The sequence below is a fragment of the Topomyia yanbarensis genome, chromosome 1 (assembly GCF_030247195.1).
Source record: "Topomyia yanbarensis strain Yona2022 chromosome 1, ASM3024719v1, whole genome shotgun sequence".
In the NCBI taxonomy this organism is placed as follows: Eukaryota; Metazoa; Arthropoda; class Insecta; order Diptera; family Culicidae; genus Topomyia; species Topomyia yanbarensis.
Window position 1 is genome coordinate 196338101 of NC_080670.1, and position 26377 is coordinate 196364477.

Here is a 26377-nt window from a genome sequence, read left to right on the forward strand (position 1 = left end):
CTAAGGCCTTTGAAATTAACAAGAATCCATTTTCATTTTGAAAAATCGCAACACTGTTCGGAAGATTTCGGCAGGGTGGAAATCTGCGAAAAGAAGAATGTCGAACGAAAAATAAGAAGCCGATTGTCACGTCTTGTCTTAGATCTAGAGGAAAACAAAACATTTACTACGATGACGTCACAAATGAACTGAGTGTTCATTTTTGACAGTTCGCTTGTACTGTTTACATGGACTTAGAAAAATTCTTTACGATCGACTTAGTAGGATGCTACATTTCAATAGACCTTTCTCGTCAAAATTTTTTATATGATAGGATGCTTCCTTTTTCATTCCCAATTCGTTACTGCCTATTGCCGCGATGATTTGGTACCTCTAACTATTGAAAAAATAAAAAATAGTGCAAGCTGCCCATTTAACCCCATATTCTGAATACCTATCTTGCCTTGCTTCCCCGTATTTTTACACCATTTGGATGAATTTCCTGAGGGGAATACTAAAAGGATGCCAGATCTGCATATATATTATTAAATCTGCAGATTTTGCATTTTCACTGCAGATCTTTTGCAGATTACAAATATTTAGCAGAACAAAGCCGATGCCAGCCAATTTATACATCTGCTTTCAACATTTTTGATCATTTAAAATATATACATACTACATTTCTATGTCAAATTTATTGAAGATTTTTGTAGCAATCTGCAGACTTTTATATTTTTACTGCAGGCTATTGTTTAAATGGACCTGGCATCACTGATGCTGAAATGATTCATTCATATACCTGTCAAAAACATAGAGCATTGTATGAAAATGTATAACCTCACTTTTCTGACAGTTCAGTGTGCTTGTTTACCTAAAACTTGTTTACATGGACTTTTAAAATTTACATTACTTGAATAATTTTGATGCTCTTTGTTCATACATTGACCAATCGGCGCTGGATATAATACCCGGTGACATATGCTGAATCGCAAGATCAAGTATTGGGCTATTAAACGATTGCTTTCTGGATGATGGATAAGGATTTGTACACATTTGTTTGTTTGCTCGTGGGTTAAGTCCTAACAAGATGATTACTCATTTTAGGTTGTGAAGTTTACCTGAACTGTATAGGTAACGAATTCGGTCTATGATAAGTTGTTGAAATGATTTTGTTCGTTCAATGCCCATATCGAACAACGTTTCCATTGGTCAGAATGCCTGCCAGCGTATGATAGCTGCAAACATGAGGACAACAAGGTTATCGCTTTCGAATGGAACAATTATTTATTAATCGTGTTCAAGTTCCATTTCAGCAAAAGTTTCGTCGATGATCACATTGTCGTTGATTTAGCCGGCAAATGCAAAACAGTGCTCGGCACTGACGATAAGGAGTTAGAAGGATTTGATAGGAGTGATAAGAATGCAGAGCATTATACATTCTGGAAGAATATCAGGGAGGAGAAATTATATGTAAATTTATATTATATCCCGAGTTGCCATCATTTTGGCACCGCAATAAAGCTATCTTTCATCTGCTGTCTTGTTCAAATTGGTAGGAAATAACTAGGCATGCTTCGGAGATCTGTCTTAACACTCTCTACTTAGCGCAGGATACGCGAAACCGCTGCCAGCTTTCGAAAGAAAATTCTTAGCTGCTGCTACTCTATTAGTCTCTCAATTGAGGACTACAATTTCGGTCGGATAAATTATGCTATGAAAATTGTATTTTCTGGAATTTCATCTGACGAGATCAATTCATTGTGAGGAATTTCGCTGCGTTTCAATATTGCTTGCCTCTGTAGGTGATGCTGTGTGTGGATTCACTTCGGCAGCCCGCTCTTATGTTTTGGCTAATTTTGCTAAAAAGCCTCTAGGTTATACTATGGTCACTTTAAAAACGCCCTGCTATTTAATCTTGTAGCTCTCGGCAAGTCAGTCCTGGCACTCTTCTCGACTATTCCTGGCACTATACCGCTGATGTCGCACTTATTACGGTATTCAAACTTGGCGAGAGCAGCAGTAGTTTCGTCAGAATTGTTCACTCGACACGCAGTAAGTGCAAGGACTCTACTACTTATGTCTGAGCCCCTCGTTGAAACCTTCGTCCTGTCGGAGTGTTAGCTTCGCCCGATACCGGAGCGTATTGCTGAACCGAAGCAGTCTGCTACTGGCGCTGCTTCCTTCGAATCGGAATCGCTGAATATTCCCGTTAGCCGAATGTCCAACGTGGCCGAAGGCAAACCGATTGCAGTAACATCACCAGCCGTAGCTGACATTTTAGTCTTTAATCCAAGTCCCTGCCATAATTTAAAAAATTTAATGCTGTTTTATTTAGTTTAATTGTGCATATTGTTTACATCAGACACTCCCCTTAATTCATTGAGTACGTATTTCACTGCCTTTATAATCCTTTTGGAATCATTTACAATAATCCTTTATAATCATTTTATAATAAGTGTATTGCTAGTTAGGACTTTTATATCAGCCGGGCCCTTTTATAATTTGTTATAAAATCATTATCAAAATTCTTCATAATCCATTGTTGCGTTATGTTTATGTACATGGCCAGATAGATAGTTTTTAACTGGGACGGGGCGTATGGATACGAAAAACCTAATGTCAATTGCAGCCAGGGGGAGCTGTCAAATGCAGCCAAAGGGAACCGTCAAATGCTGTCAGAGGGAACTGTCAAATGTAGCCAGTCCATTTAAAATATGTGAGTAAGAAAGAGTGGCTATGCAAGACAAGAGATAAAATGAACAGAAAAAAAGAAACAGAAAACATCTATCCACAGGTTCTGTCCCAGGATTTTAATAGAGAACATGAAAATTCGATTTGGCAGTAGGCCTTTTTCAAATGTTTGGTTAGAAATTCCTTACTTCTTCAATGAATCATGTACAAGAAAAGTAAAAATGTTAAATTTAACGGAACAATGTATGATGCCGACATCAAATAAAAAATTACAGCTGAGCGAGCTTGTTTGGAAAGTGTTAATATTTGGCAGCGAACCAAACCAAGTTTCTCATACTGTGACCGAATCAACAAAACTTCCAAGACCATGTAAACAATCTCTCTGAACTGTCAAAAAAGTGAGGTTAAACATTATCATGCCATGTTCTCCACCGAGAGGTTCACTTTAGTTTGTTTACATAACCAATGAACTTTGTACCGCGACTCACCACTTCATTTGCCGCGTTGCCAGGAACTCAAGCAAAAATATTCAAAACAGTGTTGCCCAAACACACATTTTGAGTCCCACCATTCTTGCAAAGGTGAAAAAAATACTCAACATTCTTGCATTTTTCAAATTTAAAAAAATCATTAAAAAATCACGATAGCTCGAAATAGTCTCATTTCAACGGCAATATTCTTAAAAATGTGTAGTCTTTTGAATAAAAATAAGAAAAAAGGGGGTTAGGTCGGACGAGAAAGGTCTATTGTAGCATATAGCGAAATATTACTTTCCTTTATTTTGTAGTAAATTTGATTTGTTTTTCATATTCATTGCTTTGTGAAAGAAATCAGCAATATTTGGTGAACTCATCTTCGCCACTTTGAAACGATGGTTAGTCGAAAAAAACTGAACCAGAGTAATAGTTAACTTAGACTTTTTAAATATTTTGTAAAGAATCAATTAATTCCAAAAAAAAAATATTATTCTTCCCACCAAACCCGGAGAAATTGATGTGAAACTCGCAGTCCCGGAGATCGCTCCCGAAAACCGGAGTCTCCGGGTCAAACCCGGAGGGGTGGCAACCCTACTTGTGATGCATTTTTAAATTAAATGCATTTATTTCCATCAAAATAGAAATTCATAATGTATTTTGCGTTGCGTGTAAGACGTCAAAACCCTACAGAAAAACTAGCCCTACATTTAACCAAACGTCGAACAAAGTGTGGATCAGCGTAGGACGTTTGTTAAACAAACTTTTCTGCGAGGCAGTGCAGAGCTGATGCAAAAATGGAAATTAAATGCATTTTTTTTCAATTTGATGCAAATTTGTTATACATTCTTAGAGTGATCTGCCCCTAGATTCGTATACTCCGTTGCTTTCAGTTTTTTTTCGTTGTCACGATTTTGGATTTCTTCAAGAACTTTGCTTCCTCTTATTACCATCCCGGGAATTCGTTCTTTCAAAACCCGACTAAGCAATAAGGCCTAAACGCAATGGCGACGAAAGCGGAACGGCGACGGAAAGCGGCTGCCAATTATGATTTTGAATACATGCAAGTCAACAAAAACAAAACCGCGTTTTTTTTAAAAAAAATCAAAAATAGCGGCAGTCGAAAACGCGGTAAACAGACTGTTTTAATTCAAATTCACCGGATTCCATATTCAGTGGAATCTAACGTATTGTATTGCGGATATTTAGGGTGGGCAGATAGTGAATTGCTATTAAGCAGCTTTCTTGTTTCGTTCGATTTAACAGGTTTTAACCTTAGGGTCATCCGTCTTTTTTTGGGGTAGAAAAAGCTTTTTTCTAAAAATCTCCAATCATATGTGCGGGTTTGGGAATCGCACCCAAGTAAGCAATTTTTGTGTGCCGTACTAATCGACCAGGTGAAATTCAAAGATGGCGGCATGAAAAACATGAACGAAATTCACTGTTGAAACTGTACGCATTAGAAAACATCTCTGTTACTTTTTGTTCTTTTAGCGAACAGTTTTGTGAATTAGTGCATACAAAAGATAATAAAAAGCTGGGAAAGATAAGAAACGATTGTTTAACAAGAATAAAAGATAGTTTGTTCGTTCTAGCATTTCTGGTACAACGTCAATACACTTTGGATTTTGCGTACTGTTGATTTATCGACGTCTACCACACGAACCATTATATAGATGCCACTAGTGTAACAAAGTATTTTAATTTAAACAATTAGGACAACTGGCGCATTATTTGTTCTCTTTGGCTAGTCGGTTCGTCGGTGGGTATACTACGGACCCGTGGTTATTTTATCTACTAGACAGCTACGTTTCTTCCCAAGTAACCATAAGCATTAAGCCATTGCACTATATTGGCTATACATTTGCACTAATGTTGCATTGAAACTCTATTACAGCATTAACAACGCAATAAAGCTCTATATTAGCATCAATAATGCATAACTGCACAGCCGACATATAGCATTATAGCTTGCTCTATATGCGTATATAAAGCTGATATAACGCTTACATGCTTCAAGGATCTTTAAAGCATGTAAGCTTTACAAGTGCATTTAATGCCATTATAGAGCAAATAAGAAGCTGATATAATGCTATTGTAATGCTGTGGGTTTATTTGTTATGCAACTCTTCTTGAAGATTATATTCGGCATATTTCATTTCAATCAAACATATGCAATATAGTCCAGGAAGCAAACGCAGCGCACTTACCGTGAAGGACGAGGCAAGGTACCTCAGTTCGAGACTTACTAAAGGTAATTTTCGTAAACATTCATATCATGTGAGAACGAAAACCCATTAAGGATATTCATTACAATGCATTAGAACAGAGTCAATTACGGTTTTAAACAGAATATTTTATTTTAAAATTCTTCCTTTTTGCTCATCATACCAAAAGGAAACATAAGAAATGGTTTTAAAACCATGGCGGACAATGACAACCAACTGAAGCTTTTTAATAGCATTAGTAGTGCCAATATAAGGCTTTCAAATTTGACATTTGTACGCTTTTGCTATATAATAGCATTAGTACTGCAGAAACGAGCTGTCAATCTCTGCACAGTAATAGCACTATATTTCGCCTTTTCTGGCATAATATCAGCATTATATAAGTATTTAGGGCTTCACGGCTTTATAGGACAGCTTTATATGTGGATTTAAAGCAGATATTAGGGTACGTTATAATGCTTATTGGTTACTTGGGCTGTTACTCTAGCTTTGTTCACAGTTTACCCCAAGTAACCAATAAGCATTATAACGTAGCCTAATATCTGCTTTAGATCCACATATAAAGCTGTCCTATAAAGCCGTGAAGCCCTAAATACCTATATAATGCTGATATTATGCCAGAAAAGGCGAAATATAGTGCTATTACTGAGCAGAGATTGACAGCTCGTTTCTGCAGTACTAATGCTATTATATAGCAAAAGCGTACAAATGTCAAATTTGAAAGCCTTATATTGGCACTACTAATGCTATTAAAAAGCTTCAGTTGGTTGTCATTGTCCGCCATGGTTTTAAAACCATTTCTTATGTTTCCTTTTGGTATGATGAGCAAAAAGGAAGAATTTTAAAATAAAATATTCTGTTTAAAACCGTAATTGACTCTGTTCTAATGCATTGTAATGAATATCCTTAATGGGTTTTCGTTCTCACATGATATGAATGTTTACGAAAATTACCTTTAGTAAGTCTCGAACTGAGGTACCTTGCCTCGTCCTTCACGGTAAAAGCGCTGCGTTTGCTTCCTGGACTATATTGCATATGTTTGATTGAAATGAAATATGCCGAATATAATCTTCAAGAAGAGTTGCATAACAAATAAACCCACAGCATTACAATGGCATTATATCAGCTTCTTATTTGCTCTATAATGGCATTAAATGCACTTGTAAAGCTTACAAGCTTTAAAGATCCTTGAAGCATGTACGCGTTATATCAGCTTTATATACGCATATAGAGCAAGCTATAATGCTATATGTCGGCTGTGCAGTTATGCATTATTGATGCTAATATAGAGCTTTGTTGCGTTGTTAATGCTGTAATAGAGTTTCAATGCAACATTAGTGCAAATGTATAGCCAATATAGTGCAATGGCTTAATGCTTATGGTTACTTGGGACGTTCTGACGAACGCGAAAAATCATTTGGATGCACAGACTAACTTCGTAAGCCACTTTGCAAGCAAGTGTACATAGCAAGCATTCGCCAGGATAAACCAATTGACATTGATTGAAAAGGAGAAACCCGCTACCGGATACGATACGTAAACCATTCATCTGAAGTATGTCAAAGATACCGGTTCATGGTTGGGTCTTTGGTAGAAAGTTTTGAATAAAATCAAACCTGCGATTCTAATGTTCTCAATATTCGGTTACAGGTTTGGTCAAAAGATCTGAAGTCGGTGCGTTGGATCCATTCGAATCGATGGCGTTCTTCATTGTTCGTTTCTTTATTGGCGTTCTTCATTATTTTAATCAGTTTAGTTTCGGATTCCCTAAACGCAGCAAAGAAGTTGTATGATCAGCTATTTTGAAAAATGCGATGTGAATGTCTATGTCCTTCGATAGCACCCACTTGGTAGAATTGACAACCGTTTTTCTTTAAAAAATATAGATGTCATGCAAATTGTTCTACCGAATTCCGACATGGCTATACTAATTTCTTGCCATGACCTGAATATTAGGCGTTACGCTATCCATAATTTATATTTTTATCCAAATCTACATTGCGACCCCGCAGCAGATGAAGCGATTGCAATCAATCAGCATCTAATCTAATCTATTCCACAGAGAACGGATCTACATGATGGAACAAAAATATTTAAAAAGCGTGTGTAAACATTTGAATTAATATACGATAAACACTAGCGCCGCCACACCAACCTATCCCAACTACCTTCGAAACCGTTAGAGATTTTACACAAGTTGAATGCTGAAGATGGACGTCTGTTCTCTGTGTCTATTCCCTAATAAAAAAATATTATACACAAACTTTAACCCATATAGTCCAACGATATTGCTTGGATGATACCCTGAACAGGTCGTTAGGTTCTTAAACCATACGATGTTTATTAGGGTTCCCCCTTCAGTGAAAGAATCAAGGACAGTCTAACAAAAATATTTCACATGATTAAACCAGGTTTATATTATTCGAGCATGCAATGATTAAACCATTTTTTGTATTAGAATCCGTGAACAAGGTTGTCGCATTGTAGTTCGGCTGGATAGTATCGGTAGTCCTGTGCCATTATTTACTACATCTTTGCTGTAGTAATCAAGGAATCGAGTAGACCGACCACGATTGGTAAAGCAGACATTCACTGTGATGAGCTTTGTAAAAGGAAAGTCGCTTTGGTTTGGTCCAAATTTGTCAACAAAGAAATGTCAAGCACTAACCGCGCTCTAACCGCTGATGTTCATTGCGTTTTGAATACGCGGCAATGATCGCGGTTTTTTTTAGTACAAATCGCGACAATTCCGCGTACCGTTGCCGGGTGCCACTCCTGCCCAGTTAAACTCATTCCGGAACCGGTTCGGATTTCTTAATGGAGTCATTATGGATTCCAAATCAAATGAGAAAACCGATTCCGACTCAGAATCGGTTGTTGCATTTGATTTGGAATCCATAATGACTCCATTCAGGATTCCGAATCAAATTCCGAATGGTTTGACCGGGTGTTGTCGAATGGCGAGTAGAATTTTGCATGAGCAGGAACATTCTAAGATCCCGGAGAAGAGTGGCAGCACTGGCGAATCGCCCGGACGTGTTAGTGTTATTGTTCAACATTTTTCAAAGTTTTCCAGTGATATACAGTGTATTCAACAGGAAAATGAAGTCGATCGTTGAGTAGGTCATTTTTCCTGTTGAGTTACGTGTTAGTAGGTTGAAATATCGCGAGAAAAGTGTGATTTTGCATAGAGATTTATCGTCATAACTTTGCCATTGAAGAATGTAAAGCAAGCCATCAAAAAATACACCCGTTCGTTCCGCTTAGCGCCTGCAGCGCTGCCTGGATCTGAGTAGCTGACGCAACAATTTCACGGATGGAGGAGAAATCTTCACAGAAATCGAATGAATTTTTTTATTCAGAGCTGGTGAGATCGTTTCATGTCATTTTTAATGCTTGTTTATTTTCCAAAAAAAATTCCTTTTTGTAAATATGTGCCAGAATTAAAAAAATCATTTTTCATTCTGGAAGTGCGAATATATTGCAAATATCCAATTGATACGAAGGCGGCCTCAGAATGTACGTGTAGGAACAGGCATTCTGAAATGGGTCGTTGGATGTACAGTAGACCTCTCCACATTTTTGAAATATACATGGGTCAGCTCAGATTTTTGTTCTAAGTTTGAATTTAAAATCTTTCGCCAAAAATGACTTAATTTGGACATGATTTAGAGATGTCTCCAATCAAAAATCGTGTTTTTGTTATGTTTCCATAGTAAGATCACTTACACTCTGATTTAGTAGGCCCTCGATGCCCACAAATCATCAAAGGTTGTTCCTTAGACGTATCTTAACATGTTTAACAGGTGAACATAGCTCTAACTGCAAAAGAAAATTTGTGAACTGGATTTTTATATAGAAAAGTATATCAAAACCAAGAAAAATTACTACTATTTTTCCTTGGTTTTTATCGATGGCATATTTCCCTTGACTTATTCGCCAAAGGGTGAGCTTTAAATCGAACACCAAGAAACGCTAAGTAAACGGCCAACTCCAACAAGGGTATGTTATCTTAGGACGGAAAAACTTTATCCCATACACTCTCCAAAGAATCGATTGGAACTTGAAGAAACCTACTTTCACGAGTTCGTTCGGTGTATAATGTGTACTTTTTCTCCTAGCAGCTTTTGTTTGATTCGCAATGCAGGAAAAAAAAGATCTATCCCTGTTGTTGGTTGTGAAGCTGTTGCTTTATGGGAAAACTTTTCCCCGGATGAATGGCAGTTCTGCGGCTGTGTGCGTGTGTGTGTGTAAATTCCATTCAATCGAGTCTAGTTTGAATGAAAACGTGACCTGGTTTCCAAAATAATCGGTTTTATATTCACAAAACTTGACATTTGGATCTATATTTTTATTGTTATATAGATTATTTATTTGATTTAAATGCAGGTTCGAATAATCGAAAATGACAACTCTCCAATTTATTGTACAAACTGATATTAAACTGTCAAAGCAAGTACAATAAACTCTCACAGTCGAACCGCAATCATTCAAGTTACATTCGGGAACTGTTCATTGATGGAGGAAACTTTATGGGAATGCCCGTCAAAGCAGTTGCTTGGGTAAGGAGACTAACAAATCCTTAATTGACTGATGGATTGAATTTTTTGGGGTCGCATTTAAATTGGTTGGTTAAGATTGGTACTGAATCAATTTGTAATTCATTTATTTATAAGCGGAATGAAAACTTGTCAGTTACAGAAACTTTGTCTCAAGTCAAGAAAAATAATGGGGATACGAGCAAGAATGGAAAGCATTTGGATTGATTTGTTGGAACTTCTTCAAAAGTCCTTGGGCTGAAAAATTGTTGCAATGTTTTAAAGCTGTCCGAAACATAATATAAAATACCCAAACAATGCTGGTCGACCAGTTTTTCGCGTCAATGCTCTTGAATCATAAATTATTAAATTATCCACAATCGTTGATGTGAATGGAAAGACCAAATTACATTTCCCAATCCCTGCAGTGAATTCAATAGCTTTTTTTTCGGAGCAAACGTGAGAACGGACACAAAAGTGCAATTTGGGGAAATCGTACAGAAGGCAAAGAGTGAATGTTGCCGAAAGTTGATTGATATTTTATTTTATATTTCGGACAGTTGAATTATACTTTTTCTGTAATCGAATTGGGGAATGCAAAAGAATTATCATTTTTAACGACCGACGGTAGATGGACCAAATCATGACCATCATCCGCAATATTCTTTACCAAATTTATCGGCGCTTGTTCTACTATACAGAAAATGACTAGTAAAACATAAACTGAATGGAATTGTAAAACAACTGAACCCTGTCAAAAAAATAAATAAAACTAATAAACATTGATATTTCGTCAAATTATATTTTCAAATGTTTGCTTCAAGCTAACAACACTTACCTTTAAAACTACCGACGCCAGAGTATCTAACAATAATCCGGAATGATTCGGGAATAGAGAAAATTTTCTTTTTCCGATTCGAGATCCAAACAAATTTTCACCATTCTTAGCAGATGTACCAACGGAAAGTTGCTTATTTGCCTGATACCGTTCACAACCTTGTTGAACTCCTTGTTACTGAGAGCACTTTATACAAAGTGCCACCTAACAGAAACAAAACAAAAAATAGCAGGCTCTTCACTTTTTACATTGTAGTATTCTGTAGCAGAGAAGTTCTCCAAGTTCAGTGAGAGAAAAAGTAAAACAAAGCGCCAATAAACCTTTCCCCTAGAAGAAATTTCACTTTTGTCAAAAGTCCTTTTATTTAAAGGGCACAAGACCGTTTTTGCAAGAGAGAATTTTAGTCTTTTTTATTTATTTTTATATCAAACAAAATAAATAAATTAAACAAATCCCTCTCTTGTGGTAATTATCCTAGCAAAGGCTTCCAATATACAAAAGAAAAAAGGGGATTAGTTCCGACGAGAGAGATCTATTGTTCCACCGAGAACCTGTCTGAAAAAGCGCACTCAAATTACTTCTCCCCAGCAAACACATCGTATAATACACGTTCTTTTCCGCTACTAGAATTCTATGAAACGTCGTTCTCCGACCTCAAAGCTTCGCTCGCGAACGGGCAACCCAGTATCACTTCTCCACCTGTCTGCTCTTGATTCCGACCCACTGATTGCAGCAACTATACCCACTCCATCAACCACCCACCGATCTTACTACGTACTTTCTATCCACCAGCTGCTTGCCAGGTTTCGTGGTCCTGAATCACACCAATTATTATCACCACTCCTGCTGGTCAAGCGATGAAAACTAATAACGCACTAATAGAGGAAACGGGCTGGCCAAATTGCACTGAATGAGTGAGTGACTGACTGACTGACTGAGGGGACCAGCCCTCCTCTGTCACAGTAGGCCCTCTTGGATTGTCACCAAAATCTACCACCAACAGTACCACACCACACCACCACTACTACTACTACTACCGAAGAATAAGCAACGAAGCAGCGCGACTTTCGACGTTCCGTATCGGTTTAAAGTTCACTCGGGACTGAGCTCGATGCTGTTCAGTTGTAAGCTTTTTGTAAGCTCAGGAGATTTCTAATCCATCCACGATGGGCACCGCAGATCGCGGGAAAATTGGAGAAAGCTGTGTTTCTCGCTCTTGCTTTGTTTCCTGCCGTTCACTCAAACCGAGCATTGGGAGTGATTAGATGGTAACTCACGTGGAAATGGGTGATTTCTGGGCAACAGTGTTGCCAAACTTGTTATCTGATGCTTATTAAACATTCTATATTTTTATAAACGAACTCATTTCAACCATTCATGTTTTCTGGCTGTGTATACCTCCAAAAAAAGTTTTCACTTTTAGGGACCATCCATAACTGACGTAGCATGGGGGAGGGGGGAGTTTTGTATTTTGTAATGATGTGTGACAACAGGGGGTAGGGGGTCATGTCATGCTACGTAGCTTTTTAAAGAGGTAAGATTAGATCTTTTTTTAAAAATTCGCAACGGCAAGATGGTGGGAGGGTTGCCGTCATGCTAAGTAATTACCGGGGGGGGGGGGGGGGTATTTAGAGGTTTATGACGATATGCTACGAAGGGAGAGGGGGGTGTTAAAAATCGCTCAAAAAATGCTACGTCATTTATGGATGGTCCCTTATGAGCTATTTTTTTGTTGAGTCTCTGATTCTCGATGTACATTATAAGTAATGTCAATGTCGTATATACAGGTGGAGGTAAGATGGCACTTTGGCATTCGTAAGATGCATCTTACATGAGTGGTGTGAGTGATATCAGAATAAATCGACTGGTTTACGTCATACTGTTCGTTCAGTTTCCATTCAATCGTGTGAACGCTATGACGTCGAACCATGTGCTTATGGATTGTTTACATATTTTTGGTTTCTAACACTAGCGAACCGTGTGTTCTGCCACATCTATTTATACCGCATTGCATTATAAGTACACCCCCGGGAGGTAGAAACAAACATTAGGTTTGTTCCAGTACACGGAAGTCACTCCGGAGTAAACAGGAGCAAAAAATCTTTGCTCCTTTTTACTCCGGTTTGGTACCAGAAGAAGAAAAAAGAGAAGAAGAGAGTACTGGAACGATTTTCTTCGGAGTACTTCCAGTTTCTCCTGGTACTGGAACAGACCTATTATGCACCAAATGTAAATAATAGCGCATGTCATGAAGCAAGAAAGTAAAAATTAAGTGCATGGTTAAATTCTGGGACGGGACTTGCCGATAGATGTTTGCTTTTTTTTTCTTTTCATTCTATCGTTCGTCTCACATAGCCTTTCTTTTTGTCTTACATACGACGTAAATCTTAAAAAGTATTGCCATTTTCAGGTCGTCTTTTCCGAACAGAATTCTTGAGCGTTTTTTCAAAAAGACATCTGCAATGAGTTACTCTCTTTGTTTACTTGCTCTTCTGTTAATAATTCGGTCATTTTAACATTTATCCCTCAACTCTTTGCATAATATGCTAGTTGAAACCACCGTCTTTGGATCTGTACTGTAAAATAAGTGAAAAGTGTTATAGTGACGTAAAAATCGAAAGAGAAAGTAAACAAAGTGAGTAACTCATTGCAGATATGTTTTTTTTTAAAACGCTCAAGAATTGTTCTCATCCGAGGGTGACTGATAATTGCCCCGTACATAACCGTACTCTCTTCCGCCCGAGATCTTGTTCAACAAAACACGCAAATTATAGGCTGTACTTCGAAGAGTCGAGGATTGTGTTGGTGATTTCTTGAAAATCGTCTGCTCAATGATAATGATTTTTTCTTAAAGTTGCCCTAATTGCTGTCGTAATGACGCGGTTAACCTTTACGATGTTGATGATCTAAGGGGATAAGCAGGGGTTAGTCAGCGGAGCACTTGATAAGCATCCAATCGATTTTAAAATAGTTTTTGAATAGAATTGAGATTCATAGTCCGTAAACACCACTAACCGGAAAGTCAGAAAATCCAGTGATCTTGCTCTGGCTTCCGAGAATGGTTGGTCCACAACAAATTTGCTAAAGACGTCTGTTGCGCTAAGGAGGCAAGTGTTTCTATTGCTGCCGGACGCTGGTAAAGAACCGACATACTCCAATGTTATTAACTGCTACGGGTATTACACTGGTTTCGGTGCTCCCATCGATGGGGTAACGTTGACATTCCGTGATTTGCTGACTTGGTACTTCAGACACTCCCGAGAGAACTGACGAATTTCCTCGCTCATTCTAGGCCAATCATAGTGTACTTTCACGGCGACCAACGTCTTGGGTCACATTGCCAGTTATTGGCTTTCACTTTTCCGTGTACAGTCCGCTTGCCGCTGTGTTTCGTTGGATTTGCTCGGGTTTTCTCAATTAGATCTTAATATGCTTGATCGGCTTGAAGCAACGTTAGAGAATCCGCCTCTTGCGATATTGACAAACAGTCCGCCTGAATGTCACCACCCGAAACTTCGTACTGTGCACCTAGTGACGAAAATGGTATATTGCTGTCCCGACGACTCGGTCCGACATATTTGATTCTATGATGAACACATGACTGAAATCTGGATTTCCGAGTATTGGTACTAATGTCAACGCTGACGTCAGTTCATTGTTATTTTCCTATTTGGCCGTGAGCACTAGTCTTTTATAAAGCATTGGTAAAAATGTGCTGTTGCGTTTTAGGACGTACATAATTCAAAATCAGTTGAAACCGTCCACTGTCAATCGTTACCCCGTTTTCACTCGGTACATAACCGAGAGTATGTACCTGCTTGCGACAAAACCGTCACTTATCAAGCAAGATGACAAATCCAGCTTTACGGAGTCTTCCGGCTGCCATTTTCATCAGCTCTATGCTCGAGGTGAAAGCCAATTGCCTTTTCCTGCGTCATTGTGATTAGTCAAGCCGAAAGGCAGTACTTTAAATCTGAATACATCATCCTGTATGAAATCTACTTTCTTCTTTCAGCAGTGTCTGAAAGTAAGCGTCCTTCAAATCTATCACTGGAAAAATATTTTGCTTTGCCCAGACGCTTAAGTATGTCCTACATATTTCGCACTGAGTAAGTGTCCTTTATAGACCGTTTATTGACTTTGCTGTAGTCTAACCTTTCTTCATCTTCGTTACTTTCGGATTCGTCAAGCGATCCTCAATGGCATCGAACTTTTTGAAGCGTTTGAAGCGTGCAAGATTCCGGCAATGGCAAATTTGTCTTGTAAATGATAACATGTGCTTGCGCGTAATTTGGTATGATAAACCTGGGAAAAAAGGTTGAAAGGGTTTGGAACATTGGTTCGGGAACCTATTCTGAAGCTGGGATGTTCGAATTCCAAGACTCGCACCCTTTCTTTCGTTTCTCTGTAATCCATTTTAGCTGACCACGTTGCATTTGAGCAACGTTCGTAAACTCCAATCGTTCGTCCTAAACTCCCACAACCATAGCAAAACACTAGTTTGGTTTTTATTGCACTATCTCCAGTCATGTCCCTCCCCCTGACAGTTCCAGCATCTTTTCATGACCTGTACCTGCACAGTTCGTTCTTGCTATATTACTGCCTAAGAGGAAAAATTGGTTAATGCGTGAAAACTGTAATTCGTCAAGGGGTTTGCGTATCGACTTCGTCTCTTTAGAGCCACGGTACTTGACCAATGCACCGGACTGACGCTGGTCCAAAGTTGGAAACACTACTTGTGAACAAACTAAACGACTTCTAACTTACGTAAGTGAAGAGGTGGTGTTTGCTTATTAGACATACTGAAATCGAACCATGTTTTCAGCTAGCAAGCGAATGCATATATTACTCCCTACGGTTTTGAACCAATTTTCTCCTGCGTGTTCACATGTAGTGTTTCCAATTTTGGACTAGCGTCTGTTCGTTCTTCTCGATGCATTGTAACCCCTGATGATGTTGTCCAGGTCTTGAAGTTCGGAAAATAGTCTCTGCCTGGTCGACTTCTAAGAGCGTTCAGTGGAACTTAGCAATTGCTTTCGAAGTCACTACCTTTGGTTGACGGGGCGCCGGAATTGGCTTGCTGTTTGCTGATGTAACAGCGGGTCTGCTGCGTCAATCAAACTGGTCAGATGCTGTAGATCGTTTACTTGGACGATTAAAATCTTAGGTCTTGATGCTAGAGCATGTTGTCCCAAACCACTTTCAATTTTCTTCGTTTGTCGAAACAGCATGCGGTTCAGTTGTTCAATTGCGGTCACGAAGACGATAAAAGGTTCCTGAATTTTTGAATAAATTTCCTGATCCTGGTTGAGCTTCCCAAACCGATACGTTATGGTCGTTTTCGAAAACCTTCCATAAGAGAAGAAAGTATCCACGTACGTGAAGAACCAATGTCTCCTTCTAAGGGCATATCCCTCAGCAAAATTTGCTTTTCGACTGTGAGGTACCTTGGCTCCCCCGTCAATCGTAACTTCCATTTCTCAACCCAACCGTACCCTTCTTTCCGTCCACGACAGAATCGTCGTTGTTCCTGATACCGAGGCTGCCCATCGGAGTGTATATTATATATATCCTGATTACACATCATATTAACATGATTTAATCTGTTCCACAATATTCCGCCACGTCGCTCGGTCAGTTGCTGCTTGTCTCCAACCTCTCAGGTGCCCGATACTCGCCAGGTTCTGCTCCACTTGGTCCAGCCACCGGGAACGCTGCGCTCCTCTCCGTCTTGTACCTGCCGGGTTGGAGGTAAAAACCAACTTGGTGGGGTTGTTGTCCGGCATCCTCATAACATGCCCCGCTTACCGTACCCTTCCAGCTTGAGCTACTTTCCGGATACTTGGCTCACCATAGAGTCGCGCAAGTTCGTGGTTCATCCTTCTCCTCCACACGCCATCCTCCTGCACACCACCGAAGATCGTTCTCAGCACCCTTCGTTCGAGGACTTCGAGTGCTTGCACGATCCTCCTCGAGCATTGTCCACGTTTCGTGTCCGTAGAGAACCACCGGTCTAATCAGTGTGTTGTACATGGCGCATTTCGTACGGTGGCGAAGCTTCCTGGATCTCAAAGTTTTGTGGAGCCCATAGTAAGCACGACTTCCATAGATATCACGCCTTCTGATCTCCCGGCTGGTGTTTTTGCCCGCAGTCACCAATGAGCCTAGATAGATGAACTCGTCAACCACCTCGAACTCGTCGCCGTCGATCGCAATACTACTGCCCAAGCGTTCCCTATCGCGATCGGTTCCGCCAGCCAGCATGTACTTCGTCTTAGACGCATTTATCTTCAGTCCTACTCGTGCTGCTTCGCGCTTCAGTCGTGTATACAGATCTGTCCAGACCTCGTGAAAATCGTGCCCCGCATGTTGAACCCCGCTCTTCGCATTACACCTTCCAGCGCTATATTGAACAGCAGGCAGGACAACCCATCTCCTTGTCTTAGTCCCCTCGTATTTCAAACGGACCCGAGAGGCCGCCCGAAATTTTGACACAACACCTTACAGCCTTAATCAGTCTTGTCAGCTTCCCAGGGAAGCCGTTCTCGTCCATCGGAGTGTCTGGAAGTCGAATGTCTTCCGAAGCTTGAATGGGAAATCATCTGTTTATTGTCCGAAAAAGGGACTGCTGAAAAATTGCAAATAAAATAAAACTGACCGCCATTATGGTTTGTAAAAAGCTGGATTAACAAATGGCCGAATTTAGAGGAGGAGAAAAATGTTAGTCTGCTCATATCGGTGATTGGCCAAGTTACGTTAAAAAGATTTGACGCTACAACCCAGTTAAACTCATTCCGGAACTGGTTCGGATTTCTGAATGGAGTCAGTATGGATTCCAAATCAAATGCAACAACCGATTTCGACTCCATACTGTCTCCATTCAGGATTCCGAATCAAATTCCGAATGGTTTGACCGGGAAATAGTAGCAATCAAAGTGAAAGGTGAGATCAAAAGAAACGTACACATCAACAGACTTGACTTTTTCGAAGTTCAACAGCATACATCACAGTCTATCGAAGAATTGGTTCTCTGATTGGTGCATCTGGCGAAACAAACAAAGTTGGATCGTCTTTCGGCAAAACTGGTGATTGCTAAGATTATCATTGTGAATAGACGACCACAACGAAACGGAAACATTTACTCTAAGTCGTAATCAAGAAATAGAAGAAGGTCGTTCTGAATAAACAAAGGAAGATGTTCACAAACTGAACTCATCGTCAAATGTCATCGTTGATCACAATCCTTCGCTGTCGGCGATTGTTAGCAGAGTGCTTCTTTTTGCTCAACGTTGAGCAGATCGAATCGGTTAAAAATATTACAGCGCTGCAAAATTTGATAAATTCGAGTGTTTTGCTAACGTTTGCCAACAACAAACGAATCTTTTAGCTCGGATTGAGCAGAATGAAGTGAAATTGAATTGAAATAGACTAAAATTTTGCCAAACTACAGTGAAATGTTATGGTCTGACTATCACCAGCGACTAACACTCGACGTACCAAAAACGAAATCGATGTGTGAAGAACTATTTTAGTTTAACGGTATGGCTACTTACTTTGGACACATTCCGTCCGAATTTTAGCGAAAACTTCAGTGTACTTCGAAAGACAATCTCCAGAACCAAACCGCGGGCTTGGTCGACGGATCAGCAAGAAGAATTGAACCGAGTTAAAGATTTAGTATCAAAGGTGAAAATGTAGCGGTATTATGACGCTCTGACAGTCGAATGTGACGTTATTTCTCGACAAACATGTCAAATGGTCCTAAGTGCAAATGAGAGCCTCTCTTTGTTTACTTTCTCTTTCGATTATTACGGCGTCAGCATAAAACTTTTCAATATTGTTTCAGAATATATCGAAAAACGCTGATTTCGACTAGCATATTAGGCTAAGAGTTAATGAACAAACGTATAAACGGACGAGTTATTAGCGAAAGAGAAAGTAAACAAAGAGAAACTGTCATTTTCGCTTAGGACCATTTGACATGTTTGGCTAGATTTGTTTCGGTTTGAACGTCGCGGTTGTTTGACATAACTGTGCTTATAGATTTGACTAAATTCTAACGATAATTCAAGTTTCTTCTGCTCCGTTAAATGATGCTTAGGTGATGTTTACCTAATTTGCACGATTTGTCTGTTTAATGAAGCATTTTTCGCTTCACACTATTCATCCCTCTTCCTAGTATCGCGGGTATTAGACTTTTTTCCTGAAAATACCAAATAAGATAAGATTGAATTAAAGAAATGTTTCTTCCCTGGCAAAAAATATCTCTCAATTATTGTAACTACCCGAACAGAAAGCTATATCGAAATTGATCGTAGAAACGTTGAATTTATAACAGTTTTATTTGTTAACAACAACTTTTCTTGTAATATCAATGTACTTATGATGCAGTCCTTCATGCCACCAAAATCTACAACGAAAAAACAATGTAAATCGATGTTTTTGATTTCAGAATGCATGGGAAAAGATCAATTTTTTCATTGTTACATCCCTTAACGATCCCCCTTTTCCATGTAAAAACCGGGTTTACAATGAAATTGGATGTAGAAACAACAAATGTGATTATATTTCCATTGTAAATTTTCCAAAATAACATTGTTTTTCGTAGTAATGTAACAATAAAAAATGCTGTAATACTGTTGTGCATTTCTAGTCAGGTATGCACTCTTTAGGAAATCAAATATTTTGATTTATCAAGCACTTCACAGACAGATCCTGTTTTATAAATAGTGTAGGCAACACTGCCCCAAAGTTTGGTTACTCATTTTTGATGCACTGTATAAAAGCGCCAACCCACCCGAAAGCTTTTTTCATTCACTAAAGAGCACATCGAAGCAACCCCCCATGCTGCGCAGAGAGTGAGTTCCAGCACTCTCGCATGTACGCCTCGACCGTCCGTACCCGGCTGCTTGTTGATTCGGGAAGCACATGTTGCGCTGAACTATAGATGTGCGTGTAGCAAGCAATCTGGTAGGCTGTGTTGTTCTGAAGCTTCGCTGACTGGCTGGTTGATGGGTGGGCATTCAGACCGATTACGGGGCAGACTCTCCAAACAAACGAAAAAAGAAAGAGGCATTGCTTGTTGCTTACTTTTTCAACCTGCCACTGACATTTATCGCGTGCCGTTCGGACATGAAACAAGTGCAAATAAATTGTTTCAACACGCTAGGTGTATATGTTTGAACATTGTTCTAATTGTTGTTTGAAACTTGGAAACTAATCGAACGAATGGGTGCTAGAGGAAGTTTCTTTCACACAAAATCGAAACTATCATTTCAATAGGAATGTAAAAACTTTCACGAAAACGTGTATTTCTAAAATACTGGAATTATCTATCACACACACATAAATCGCTGCAGCAGCAATAACTTAAGGCACAGTACAACGAATCCTAACCCTAACTTGGCACGTTAGCATGTCATGCTGGAAAGACAAAAATAAACCCACAATTCGTCACAGGTACGTACTCTCTATGCCCGGATTCCGCCGCTGGAAGAACACACCACGGTACTTTGCTCCTCCCGGGTAAATTTGGCCTACTTTGATGCCGATTGCTCGCCCCGCGAACAGCGTGAAGTCCGGCAGAAAAGCAGCCACTAAAATCAAGAGGCTCAGTACCCAAAATGTCATCGAGGACAACAAGTTGTTGTACACCTGCAGCATATCACCGTCGTAGTTCCTGGAAATGAATCCGAATCTGATGTTTCCGTACGATGGTGTGTGTGTTTGTGGAGGGGGCAGCACAATAGCAGTAGATGAAAAGAAGCGTAGCACAATCACAGACAATGCAGAAAAAAACAAAAACATTGAGCTAAGAAAGCAACGGGGAAACTTACAGGTGGAACAGGTTGTAGATGAAGGTCGTCCCCATGAAGCCGAAGATCGACAGCCAGATACTGGCGATGAAGATGTAGCTCTTGTACATCGCCTCTAGCAGCAGTTTCAGGTTCGCCAGAACAACTACGTTATGGATCATTATTGTGCCGAAGCAGGCGAAGTTAGCAGTCGAAGGCCACCAGGCGTAGATTGCTGAATTGGTTCCCCAAACTATCCAACAGAATACGTAGACGATTGTTGAATGGTATAGGGCTAGGAATATCCAGCCCAGGAAGTACTTCCACGCGTATTGTTTGTTACCGGCTACTCGCTGGTAGAGCGAAGGTTCCCTAAAAATGGTAGATGTTTTAGTGGATGAAGGACGCCTTTTTTGCAACGTCAAACGAAACTTACTTCATCAATAACTCCTCTTTGTACGGTTTCTCAGTTAAGGCTAGAATTAGCACAGGAAGCGAGGTGTACAGTACATTGTACAACATTAGGAATACCGAGTCGTACACGGACTGCGATGAGAACATGCTGTGGATCTGGAAAAAGAACTGAAGAGAAAATCAAAATTAGAACAGGTCCCGTTAATTAATAGTACACCGTCGCACGAACCTGGATCCCCATGAAGATCATGTTCTTGTAGAAGAAATATAGCACTAGAATAGCCAGCCGTGTCGAGAAAAAGTGACCATGCACTAGTAGCAACTTTTTGATCATACAAAACTTTGCCAAAGCATAATCCGCACACCGCGCAGCCTGCCGACCTTCCTTCCCGACAATTCCGATCCCAACGTGCGCTTCCTGAATCATCGACACGTCATTCGCTCCATCTCCGATTGCTGCCGTCACCGGCCCACTCTCCACCGTTTTCATAAGCTGTACCACTTCACACTTCTGCAGTGGACTGAGCCGACAGCAGAGCACCGCTCGGCATTTGATCGATACATCTCGGAACACCTCCTTCAAGTGTGTCAACGCAATCGTCAAACTCGCTCCATCGATAAGCAGCGCATACTCGCGCTCCGGTGCCCGAAACATCTCGAACGAGAACACATCAAAGTGCTGCTGAACCTGCTCCACGGTGGTGCACTCGGTAACAAAGTACCGGAAGGCATTGTCCGGGATGTGCCCACAGCTGAGAGCGATGTTCAGGGCGGTCTCTACCTTATCACCGGTCAGAACCCACACCTTGATGCCGGCCTTCCGCAGGGATTCCAGCGTATCCCGGATGTCATCCTGGAGGGCATCCTCAACGGCGGTAGCCCCCAGCAACTCCAACCCCGTCTCTATTTTACGCTGGCATTCCTCTATCTGTAAGGTGGAGATGAATCTTCGATAACTGTAGTAAGTACCCTGAATCGATCCACTCACCTTCGCGGCACGATCCGTCAACGAACTACCCGCCTGTATTAGTTCGTTTCTGTAGTTGGAAAACTCTATCTGTGTCAATTTTCGCCTCGCTACAGCCAACGTGCGCAGGCCCTGTTTGGCGAACTCGTTGATATGTCTCTGCGTTGATATCACCAGCCCGGAGGCGGTCTTCGTACACAGCGGCAGTACGTGACTTTCCGCCCCTTTGGTATACAGCCATATTTGTCCCTGGGCATCGCGAATAATTACACTCATCCGCTTGCGGTCCGAGGTAAACTCCAGGACACCCAACCTTTGGTATTTTACGAGCTCTTCCTTCGGTGGCTCACCGTACACGGATTTAACGTTCCGCTTAACGCACGACTCCCGTAGCTTGATGCTCAACACGTCCGAGTCATCTCCGACGTAAACGAGACCCATCTTGGCGCACGCCTCCACCAGGGCCTTCTCGTCCGGACTGGAGGCCTGATAGTCCATCTTGCTGTAAGGGAAACGAACCGTTAGTAAGTCGTTAACTCATCGATTCTTGGAAAAATTTACCGAATGAAAGAAAGCACCTCCTCCTGCTTCATTACCGACTGCTGTCGTTCAATCAACGAGGCCTCCGTGTAGGACGGGGCTGCGTAGTACTCTCTGGCTGTTGACCGAATCGAGTTACGGTCCCTCCGAAATGATATCGATCCGCGACCCCTTTCTACCCCTGAAACAAAAAACAAGTTCTTCGATTGGAATGCAAACATTTCCAACTAATTGACCTACCCCCGTTACTCCTGATGGCCATCCCCGGTGGAATGTGCGATTGCGTGCGACGGTGAGTCTTCACCGCTCGATCAGTCTCGGACTTTTCCTCGTACGCCGATACCGCTCGCTTTAGTTCCATCGATTGCAGCGAGCTGTTCAAATAGCCATTGCTGCCGTTCTGTAGGACACTACAGTCGCGGGGACGATCCGCTGTTACCTCCTCGGATGTGGTAGACTCCACCAAACTCTGCGGTCGAGTCGAACGCCGCGAAGAATCGTTGGAGTGTGACCGGCCGAAGGGCGGAATCTGCAGCGATACCGGGTGCACTCGGTTGTCCTGGCCGGTGAAAATGCTACCGGGACGACGAATGACCGGTTCGCTCATCGGTCTTGAATCACCGCCGGGGACACTGCCGATTGGAGCGGATGCATTTTCTAAAAAGGAAATCTTCGGTTGTTCACTAGCTTTACTAAGCAAGGGGTTGAGGAATTCACCGCTGCCAACCTCTCGGCGCGGTTGTTCGGCTATAGGGGCTACAATTGGAGTTCTATTCCTAGCTCCTAGATGTTTCAGTTGAATGAAATCCGGTTCGTTCAGAGTCGACTGATTGCTGAGGCTAGCCTCGATCTCCTCGGAGATGTGCGAAAAGTTACGGACCGTTCGGTTGTTGTTTGGTTCCAACATCCGATCGCTGTCTTCGGACTCTTCCTCGTCTGCTTCCGGGTCGTCGGCTTCGTTGGTGTAGTCACCTGCCACCTGCACGGTATGGCAGACGGCCAGAGCTTCGAAAAAGTTGTAAACGTGACGCTGAAAATATTGAAAGAGGATCGATATACAACTGTACTGGGTTAAGCTAGTAGCGCACTTACCGAACACTCGTTGATTTTCAGCGCATGGTTCCGGCCGACCTCCTGAAGTCTTCGACCCTTCTGACTGTACATTTTACCATTGATCGAGCACTGCTGGAAGATCATGATGTTCTTGGTCAGGGTACCGGTCTTGTCGGAAAACAAAATCGAAACCTGTCCCAATTCTTCGTTGATATCCGAAGTGTTCACAATACAGGGTTGATCAGTTTCTTCGTCGTACAGCTGCAAGTCCCATTCAAGATAGAATCCGCCCAAAAACTTGGCCATTTCAATTGTCACGTACAGCGAAATCGGTATCAGGTAATTAAACAGAATTAGGAACGAGAAGAAATCCTGCAGGAACTGCGACACTCGGTAGGTCATCAGATATTCGCCCAGATAGTGATTGTTCTCGTGGTGATAACGATCATTATATCGTTTCATGAAGAATGACACCATCACGATCGAAACCAGTAGCACCAAGAAAAACACCAGGAACTTGTTGATGAAGCTTTCGCTAGAACTCATTTTGTTACTCGTCATCTTGCTGTTCAACGCCAGCTTCGAGTTCTGTCCGGTGTAAACCGCACACCCGATCGCCCACTCCGTATTCTTCAGTCGCGACCCTCTCAACAAAAGATTCTCCGCCATCAGCGGTACCACGTGAAACTCCGTCTCCACCCCTTCAACGACCGTCACGTCCTGCCTGCAGTGCATTTCCGCCAACTCTATCTTCCCGTTGAACGTGTACAGATCCGTTTTCGGTAGCTCACACTCGATCCTCCCCAGTGTGTGCAGTTTATCAACCGGCAAATCCGGGATCCCTTTCGGCACCAGCATCGTCTTCAGATTCGTTTCGCCGTCCAGATTAGCCGTCGTAACGTAGCACTTTCCCCCCTCATCCGACGACTTCAGCAGTACCAGATCGCACGGGATGTCACAATCCCGCGCCGTCAGTACGATATCCCCCTGGCGGATGTCCTGACTGCGGATGTCCATTTCGGTACCGTTTCGAACGACCGTCACCAGCGCATAGTTGACCATGTTGTCCACCCGGTAGCGCAGGTAGTTTTCGTAGCCCTGCTTGGCGGCCGTGACGGATATTACGAACACCAGCGGTGCCAGCGAGGTCAGCGGCGATACCGGACTGTCTGGGGATTGAGGAAAGACAGGTTAGAATTGGCGATTATTATTTTCGGCGGACGTTGAGAGAAGCATTTAGTGGTAAAGCATAAAAACCCGGTTTTCATTTCAGTGTTCTTAATCAACGGATATGGAAGATAGAGAATAGGTTCGGCAATTTGTTGACGTGGTAGTTCTAGAAATGTTTCATTCGATAAAATCCCATTTTAAAGTGAAAAAATCTCCCTTCTTGTGCCATTTAGCACCTTATCACTTCCTCGTTGAGCCATTTAGCTCCAAACACTTGTTCCCGAACTACTCGAACTAGTCCCCGACGATGGACCTTGCTTACGGATGAGAGAATTCCCCGGTGAGAGAAGTTCTTCCGGAAACCGAGCCAACCATCCAGATACCGAGGTCGGTCCGTTGATTCCGGTGGAGCAAAGCGTTCAGTTCGTTGGTGGCCCGATGACCCGCAAGTTTTGGTGTTTCGTCGCGATCTACCTAGTCTCATCCCTGGTGATGAATCTTGCTTACACCGACGAAGACTTCCCCGCTGAAAAAGTTCTCCCAACACCGATTATTCTTCTGATTTCGCTATTTTCTCTCGGGTCTACCGGTAGGGTACCGAGCTCAGTGCGGTGATTCCGGTGCGAGCTTGGCGTCCGGTTCACTGACGACCCGATGACCCGTACTCGGTGCTCTGTCGCGGTCTAGTCGACAGCAGTAGATCTAGCATACTCCGGCGGAGCGTCACCATTCTGTTCACCGCGTTCTACAAGGTTACGTCGCTTATCGTTTTGTGGACATTATCCGAGTTAGATCTCAGACATTCGATGACCACGTGCTCCGGTGTCTCCTCGATGTTCTCACACGCCGAGTACAACAGTGATATTGCGTGCCTGAACCGATGAAGATGCTTCCTGATTCAGTCGTGGCACCACAGGCTCTTTCCTCTCAGTGCTTTTTATTGAACCACTTCAACAGGTTTAGGATGAGCCGGTAGGTCTACCTTTCTTTTTCCGAATTATCTCATTCCTGCAGCCACCTGGCTATCGATCCATTCCCACCACCCTCCTCACGTCTCTGGTGATCCTCTGGTTTTAGCAATCGATATCCTCCGCCAGGGTGATGCAGATGTACTGCCTCGCGACTCGTGCGTCCATCAGCCGGAACGGCACTGCACCCCAGGCCGTAATCCATATCGCAGTACCGATGACGAGACACTAGCTTGCAGACGTCTCGTGCTGATTCTCGGACCGCCTTATTTTGATATTGATATTATGATGATGCTTCGCCGACCTTTCGCAGGCGTAGTCGGCGTGGTTGTTGAAGCTCAACCGGTCGTCGACAGTCGAACACTTCTGCAGCACCATCCTGAACATGTCCGGATATACCAGCATCTCAGCTTTCAGTGCTACGTTTGGTAGTCCATCCGGACCGGTGAGTTTCTTTGATTTTAGTCGCATCGACGCTTTTGTGAGCTCGTCGTTTGTCACTTGCCAAACGTCCGTGTTTTCTCCTTCTTAGCCATACAGTGTCGGTGGTTAGGTATTTGCATCGTGCTTCGGGAAACGATCCTCAACAATTCTCTTAACTTTACCAAACCACATTTTAACTGGCATCGGCGTGCCATACATCTTCTCCATCCTAACTCGGTACGCGTCCCCTCCCCCAGTTATTGGCGTCTACTTCTCGGCACAGCTTCTTGTAGAAATCTGA

The 26377-nt window shown here is 41.9% G+C and overlaps 2 protein-coding genes across 11 annotated transcripts in view; both read right to left on the reverse strand.

Annotated features, from left to right (window-relative positions):
- The window catches only part of LOC131686631 (uncharacterized), an 89300-nt gene extending 77457 nt beyond the window's left edge, over positions 1–11843 (reverse strand). For 5 of the 10 annotated variants that reach the window (XM_058970596.1, XM_058970578.1, XM_058970568.1 and 2 more), the window contains exons 1-2: positions 11526–11838; positions 10748–10951 (exon numbers count right to left, since the gene is read on the reverse strand). The gene's annotated coding sequence lies outside the window, so the exon portion shown is untranslated. Of the gene's footprint in view, positions 1–10747; positions 10952–11509 lie in introns of all 10 variants that reach the window. The other 5 variants (XM_058970565.1, XM_058970588.1, XM_058970567.1 and 2 more) reach the window with 4 other exon arrangements.
- An 8218-nt stretch (positions 11844–20061) lies between these two features.
- Positions 20062–25858, reverse strand: LOC131676143 (phospholipid-transporting ATPase IF). Its single transcript, XM_058955265.1, has 9 exons — positions 25738–25858; positions 23555–24684; positions 22703–23492; positions 22484–22643; positions 21944–22424; positions 21185–21883; positions 20978–21123; positions 20584–20913; positions 20062–20426 (listed from the first exon to the last, which is right to left on the reverse strand). The coding sequence occupies exons 1-9, from the start codon at positions 25856–25858 to the stop codon at positions 20201–20203; spliced, it is 4083 nt and encodes a 1360-aa protein (XP_058811248.1). The 3' UTR covers positions 20062–20200.
- Between the last annotated feature and the right edge of the window lie 519 nt (positions 25859–26377).

Excerpts from the sequence above, each read along its gene's own strand:
- LOC131676143 (XM_058955265.1), bottom strand. The coding sequence starts at position 25,858 with ATGGATTACGGCCTGGGGTGCAGTGCCGTTCCGGCTGATGGACGCACG. Across the intron at positions 24,685-25,737 it reads ACCAGAGGATCACCAGAGAC|ACAGTCCGGTATCGCCGCTG; the intron begins GTGAGGAGGGTG and ends CTCAATCCCCAG. Across the intron at positions 23,493-23,554 it reads TGAAAATCAACGAGTGTTCG|CGTCACGTTTACAACTTTTT; the intron begins GTAAGTGCGCTA and ends CAATATTTTCAG.